This window comes from Canis lupus, chromosome 7 (genome assembly GCF_048164855.1).
Source record: "Canis lupus baileyi chromosome 7, mCanLup2.hap1, whole genome shotgun sequence".
NCBI classification, from domain to species: domain Eukaryota; kingdom Metazoa; phylum Chordata; class Mammalia; order Carnivora; family Canidae; genus Canis; species Canis lupus.
This window is the reverse complement of record NC_132844.1, coordinates 5,774,069-5,781,516: the sequence shown is the minus strand read 5'-3', so window position 1 is coordinate 5,781,516 and position 7,448 is coordinate 5,774,069. Positions and strand designations below refer to the sequence as shown.

General features: G+C 46.8%; 1 protein-coding gene across 1 annotated transcript; it reads left to right on the top strand.

The window, feature by feature from the left end:
• The first annotated feature begins 555 nt into the window (after window positions 1–555).
• Window positions 556–2,182, top strand: GPR6 (G protein-coupled receptor 6). The gene has a single exon (XM_072831570.1). It carries the CDS (start codon window positions 556–558, stop codon window positions 1,642–1,644), a length of 1,089 nt encoding a protein of 362 aa, XP_072687671.1. The 3' UTR covers window positions 1,645–2,182.
• Window positions 2,183–7,448: the final 5,266 nt, after the last annotated feature.

Genomic DNA, 7,448 nt, shown 5'->3' with positions numbered 1-7,448 from the left:
CCTGACTCCCCAGGTGAGCAGCCCGGCTCCCGAGACCAACTTTGAGGGTGTGGACGGGGGAAGGGGTGAAGCGTGGCCATGCATGAGTCCCTCCAGCCGGAGAAACGGGGCCACGCCCGGCTGCACCCCCTCCCCAAGCCCCCCTTTCCCGGGGACCTCCGGGGCCTCAGAAACTTCGCTTTCAGCACCGCGGACAGCGACAGCGCCCGGGTCGGGAGGCCCCAGGCGGGACCCGAGCTCGGGGCGCACGGGTGCGTGCGCAACTCCAGGCACCCTCGCGGGACTGACCTGAGTGCAGGCGAGCATCTGTGCAAACACTCAGATCTGTCTGTGCGGACATTCGTGTGCATTGCACGCATACGCTCGCTCAGTCACTCAACAGGTATTTACTGACTTGAGGCCCTTCCTCGCTCTGCCTTGGGGTCCCGGGGGTGGGGGGGGCGGTGGGCAATAGGAGCCGGGCACCTACGCCCCGGGAAGTGCCCGGCGGCTGGAACCCCACACCTGACGCTCGGCTCTCCTCTTCTCCACGCAGGGTGGCAGCGGCAGGCCGCGATGAACGCGAGCGCCTCCTCGCTCAACGAGTCCCAGGTGGTGGCGGTGACGGCCGAGGGGGCGGCGGCGGCGGCCACGGCGGCAGGGGCGCGGGACGGCGGCGACTGGGGGCCCCCGGCTGCGGCGGCGCTGGGGGGCGGCGGCGCGGCTAACGCGTCCCTGGAGCTGTCTTCTCAGCTGCCGGCCGGGCCGCCGGGGCTGCTGCTGTCGGCGGTGAACCCTTGGGACGTGCTCCTGTGCGTGTCGGGGACCGTGATCGCAGGCGAAAACGCGCTGGTGGTGGCGCTAATCGCGTCCACGCCGGCGCTGCGCACGCCCATGTTCGTGCTGGTGGGCAGCCTGGCCACCGCGGACCTGCTGGCGGGCTGCGGCCTCATCCTGCACTTCGTGTTCCAGTACGTGGTGCCCTCCGAGACCGTGAGCCTGCTCACCGTGGGCTTCCTCGTGGCCTCCTTCGCCGCCTCGGTCAGCAGCCTGCTGGCCATCACGGTGGACCGCTACCTGTCTCTCTACAACGCGCTCACCTACTACTCGCGCCGGACCCTGCTGGGCGTGCACCTGCTGCTCGCCGCCACCTGGACCGTGTCCCTGGGCCTCGGGCTGCTGCCCGTGCTGGGCTGGAACTGCCTGGCGGAGCGCGCCACCTGCAGCGTGGTGCGCCCGCTGACGCGCAGCCACGTGGCGCTGCTGTCCGCCGCGTTCTTCGCGGTCTTCGGCGTCATGCTGCACCTGTACGTGCGCATCTGCCAGGTGGTCTGGCGCCACGCGCACCAGATCGCGCTGCAGCAGCACTGCCTGGCGCCGCCGCACCTGGCGGCCACCAGAAAGGGGGTGGGGACCCTGGCCGTGGTGCTGGGCACGTTCGGCGCCAGCTGGCTGCCCTTCGCCATCTACTGCGTGGTGGGCAGCCGCGAGGACCCGGCAGTCTACACCTACGCCACCCTGCTGCCCGCCACCTACAACTCCATGATCAACCCTATCATCTATGCCTTCCGCAACCAGGAGATCCAGCGTGCCCTGTGGCTCCTGTTCTGTGGCTGTTTCCAGTCCAAAGTGCCCTTCCGTTCTAGGTCCCCCAGCGAGGTCTGAAGGCCCCCTCCGTCCCCTCGCCGACACCACACCCACAACCAGCCAGCCGCTCGTGAGCTGCTCGGTGCCTGCTGATGAACCCTGAGATCCCAGGGCTGCGATCCCGACTTCGGAAAGAGAGAGAGAGAGACTAAACATAAATACACCAAACTCACAAAAAAAGAGGCTCATTGGCACTTTACATATACAGTGTATACATGTGTACATATATATACAAATATTTGTATCTTCTGGAGCTGTTCAGGATGTGGGATTTCCTGTTCTGTGAGAAAACTAGCAAAGGTGTGGTTGTGCACTCAACTCGTACATCACATTTGTCAAGTGAAGACATCCCAATACTGCTTAATTATAGCACTTTATTTTTAGCTGCTGAACTGCCAAAACAGTGTTGCCATTTTCAGGGGCAGGAGAAGAAGAAGAGTAAAAAAGGTGTATTTTTGTTGTATGTGATAGAATATTTTGCTGCACATGCATCGGTAAATTACTACATATTTTGTACACAAATAAACATAATAAAAATGTAATTTTGGCCATGTGACTACTGGATTACTATTTAAGAGCTGGAAGATTAGTACGTTTACTTAAAAATTTATGATGTATCGTCTCCCTCCTATGAAATCTAAAAAAAAAATTAAAATGCATACGCATTTGCACATTGTTCATAAACTGTCACTGAAATACCTACTACAGATTTGGAATGGGGGCTGAGAGGAAGTCAGACAGTCACGTAACGATATTCATAGGACGCTAAAAGGTTATTGATGTGATCTGTGCAAATTCATCTACTCCCTGGTTTCCAGGTTTGGAAGATAAACTCCAGGGGATGCCTGAAACTATTCCTTCCTCTTCCTACATGCGCACTTATGAATTCTGAAACCACAACTTTTAGTTGTAGCTTTTCCGGTCTGGAAAGAATTTGAAATGTTTAAAATTCATATTGACTGAGCATATCTTTGCTGCCCAGTTCTTGCAGCAAAATTCACAGCCTTATAAAATAAAGACAGGATTCCAAGATACATTGGGCTCATGAGGTAAGCAAAGGTATACCCAGCAGCCCCTTCTGAGGTGCTTGTATCTTCAAAACAGAGTGTTAAGACTCCCAGGGACTAAACATTCCGATTCCACCAATAGATATGAGTCACAGTTAAATGGTTCCCCTCCTCCCCTTCTTACAGGATGATGTGAGGATAAATAAGCTAACATATATGGACATACTCTGGGCATCTACGAAGAAATCTGCCCACAAGCACATGTCTTAGGCCTTAGGGAAATACCACAAGCAAACCTTTTTCCTAGAGTCCACAAAAATTTATCGAGTGCCTACTGTTTGCTAGACACAATTCCAGGGCTGGGAATACAGAAGTGAACAAAATAGACAATAAGTTTCTGTGCTTGTAGAGCTACATTCTGGTGGTGGAGATGGCCTACAAGCAAATAAACACAAACACAGAGAGAGATTTATTATAAAGATTTGGCTCATGGGATGCCTAGGTGGCTCAGCGGTTAAGCATCTGCCTTCGGCTTAGGGTGTGATACTGGAGTCCTGGGGTCAAGTCCTATATTGGGCTCCCTACATGGAGCCTGCCTCTCCCTCTGCCTGTGTCTCTGCCTCTGTGTGTGTGTGTGTGTGTGTGTGTGTGTGTATGTGTGTGTGATGAAAAAATAAAATCTTAAAAAAAAAAAAAGAGTTGGCTCATGCAGTTTTGGAGATTGAGAAGTCCCAATATCTGTAGTCAGAAAGCTGATGATGGTATTGTTCCAGTCTGTCTCCAAAGGCCTGAGAACCAGGAGAGCCCATAGGCTCAAGACCCAAGAAGAATTGATGTTTTAGTTTGAGACCAAATGCAGGAAAAGACCAGTGTCCCAGCTCAAGATACTCAGGCAAGAGTAATTCCCTTTTATGTAGCCCTTTTATTCTTTTCTGACCTTCAATCGATTGGATGAGGACCACCTACATTAAGGAAGGCAATCTGCTTATTCATTCTACCATTAAATGTTAATTTCATCCAGAAACAACTCAGAAATAAGACTTGACCAAATGGCTATGCATTGTGTGGTTTAGTCAAGTTGACATAAAATTAACCATTATGCCAAGAGAGCACAAAGATCCAAAATAAAGGAAAAGTGTTTAAGGATGAAGTACTCAACTGTTCAAATGCTGCTGAAAAGATAAGTAAAATGAGAATTAAAATCAATGGCGATAGATATTTTTTAATGTCCATATCATTGGCGAACTTGACAAAAGAAACTTCAGAAGAGTGCAGGGGAAAAAACAGCTTGACTATAGAAGATATAAGAGAATGTACATGAGCAACCTAGTCCCCAACATCTTGCAACAGAGGTATGACCTTTTTAACACTATGAAATATATCATGTTTTATAGACAAATGGTTTTATAGTGTCTGTAAATTTAGAGCCAGGAAGCTCAGCATTATTGCTCATTCATCAAATTAACATTTTCTAAAGAACTAACCTTCATAGACTATTCAGCATCATGAGACACTTTCAGGCTCTATTAGTATCCAGAATGCGTTCAAGCAGACTGAAATAACAAAAGCTCTGGTTGTAAACATTTCCAAATATATGGTAGAGAAAACAATATAATTTCAGAGATGGAACAAAGAAGTCAATATTATTATACATTTTATAATTATAGACAAAAATTCCTTGCAATCAGTGAATTAAGAAAGTTCCACACTAGGATAATAAGACAGGGACCGTGGAACTGACTTCAATCCATTTGGTATTAATATTCAACTTCAGCCCTAGCCCTAATCAAAATGTTTGAGAGAGCCAAGAACAAGAAGATACTAAACAATCAGGTTGTTAATATCCTGGCTTACGCAGTTGGCCAAGCTGTGTACTGTCAATAGGCTTCATATTAACCAACTTGATTATGTGGGGATATAAAATTGTGAATAGGTCTTGAAACACTTCTATGGAGGAATGTCACATATTCATCTGACTTATCAAATATTAAGAATCTACTATTTCAAGGCCCTATGCCAGTTCCCAGAAGCATAGTCTTTAAGAAAGGCAAGATTCTAAAAAAAGAAAAAAAAAAAAAGAAAAGAAAAGAAAAGAAAAAAGAAAGGCAAGATTCACTTAAACATCCAATTGCTTACCCACTTTGCTAAGTAATGAGTGTCAAAAACTTCATACATTTGGGACACCTGGGTGGCTCAGCAGTTGAGCGTTTGCCTTTGGCTCAGGTTGTGATCCTGGGGTCCTGGGATCGAGTTCCACTGCCTATGTCTCTGCCTCTCTCCTGTGTCTCACTGAATAAATAAATAAAATCTCTGCCTCTCTCTCTGTGTCTCACTGAATAAATAAAATCTTAAAAATAAAAATAAAATAAAACAAATAAAATAGGGCCAATAATTAAATAATAATAATATTAATAATAATAATTAATCTTTAGCCAAGAACCTGTTCTTATTCCCTTCTTTACTATCTAGGTTAATGGCAATGTTGTCTCTCCAGCTGTTGAGGCCAGAAGTCTTAGAATCATACTCACCCTTCTCTTTCTCTCATACCGCCTATTCAATGTATCAGCAAAGCCTGCTGTCTTTACTTTTAAAATATACTTTACTTTCAAAATGGCTAGGATCCACCCATTTCTCACCACTTCCACCACTATCATCTCTTGCCTGAATTATTGTAGAAGCCTTCCTCTGGTCTCCTGGTTTCCATTCTAGTGCCCTTTATTCTACTGTCTACACTGTGGCTCATCCCCACAAACAGGTGCTCCCTTGACTACCCTTCAGATTTAGGCATGAGACTACCAGCAGTCTGTCTCAAAGGGACAAACTTGGAGAAAGAAGTATTGAGGCCTGGAAATAGGCCTTGAGTAAGAATTTCTTGAGGAAAGAATTTGGGGGTCCTGGATACCTGGTGCCTGGTCTAGAAGTGAGGACATAGACTTTTCACCCCAAGAGAAGGAGCACAGCTGGAAGAGTCCTAGAACACGCATGAAGGGCCCTGCATGGCCCAGGATATCAGTTTTCTATTGCTGCTATTAACAAATGAACACAAACTTGGTAGCTTAAAACAATACACAGTTATAGGAACCTGGGTGGCTTAGTTGGTTAAGCATCTGCCTTGAGCTCCGGTCATGATCTCAGGGTTCTGGAACCACCCTCATCACACTCTGTGCACAGTGGGGAATCTGCTTCTCCCTCTACCTCTCCCCCTGCCCCACCCCCCGCTCTTGCTCTATCTCTTTCTCTCTCAAATGAACAAATAAAGTATTTAAAAATACACATTTTTATTCTTTTATTGTTATGGAGATCAGAAGTCTGAAATAAATTTCATTGGGCTGAAATCAAGGTATCAGCAGAGCTGAACTTCCTCTGGAGGTTCTAGGGGGAAAATCTGTTTCCTTACCTTTTCCATCTTTTACAACGGCATTCCTTAGCTGGTGGCCCCTTTCTCCTTTCTCCATATTCAGTGTATATTTTTCCTAAATAGTCATGTTGCCATCTTCTGTAGTCAAACTTCTCCCTTATAAGGAAACTTATGATTACATTTAGGGCCTGCCCAGGTAATCCAAGATAACCTCCCCATCTCAAAATCCTTAACTTAATTACATCTGCAAAGTCTCCCTTGTCATCTAAGGCAACAGTTACAGCTCTGAGAGCAGCACTGATTTAAAAAGGTACAATAATAAAAGTAAATACAGAGTGATAAGGATCCCATACGAAGGTTAGAGAAATTGTATGGAAGACTCCACTAGGATGGCAATACTGAACCAAGTCCAGAAGAGCAAAAGAAATTTGCAAGGCAAAGGACATTAAAGAAGGGCTTTTCAGACCAAGGGGACAATGTGAAGCACAAAAGTGAGGCCCATTTAGAGAAATGTAGGCCATTCAGTATGGCTGGAGTATATAAGATTAAGAGCTTAGAGAGAAAGTAGCAGGAGGTAAGTCTGGAGAGGAAGGCAGGAGCAAGATCACAAAGAGAAGCATTGGAAATGGATTGCAGGTGGGAAAGACTAGAAGCCAAAAGACCACTTTGGAGTCTGGTTGCAGCAACCCCGGTGAACAGTGAGCCTCAGCTAAGAAGGGCAAAAAGGGTAGGGGGAAAGGAGATGAGCTTGAGAGATCTCAAAGAAGTTAAGTGTGTCCAACTAAGTGAATGATTGTGGGATCAAGGAAAAGTTTAGGAGTCAAGGATATTCAACTGAGTGGATTCACTGAGATGGGGAGAGGCAGATTTGAGGAAGACGATGGTGAATCAAGTTTCTACATATTACATTTCAGGATCTGTGGGATAGTCACAGGAAGCTAGTGACTTTGAACCTCACAAAGATGGTGGGGCTGGAGACATCATTTTGGTAATTACCAATCTTAAATTGAGGTAGAAGTAAAGCCATGGGAAGCAATGAGGAGAGGCTAAGGTCATGCTCTGGGCACAATAATATATGGAAGTACAATGCACGAAAGCAAAAGAAAACAGGAGACGAAGGAGGAGCATCCAGGGGAGACCCTTGGAAAGCCAAGAGGAAAAATGTTTTAAGAAGGTAGTAACCAAGGATGCCTGAGTGGCTCAGTGGTTGAGCATCTGCCTTTGGCTCAAGGTGTGATCCCCCAGGTCCTAGGATCAAGTCCTGCATCGGGCTCCCCACAGGGAGCCTGCTTCTCCCTCTGCCTGTGTCTCTGCCTCTCACTCTGTGTCTCTTATGAATAAATAAATAAAATCTTAAAAGTAAAAAAAGAAGGTAGTGACCAAGTAACATAAAGTCTGCCCAGAAGTTAAGTAAGAGAGGATTTAGAACATGTTAGATTTAGGGACATGTTGGTCAT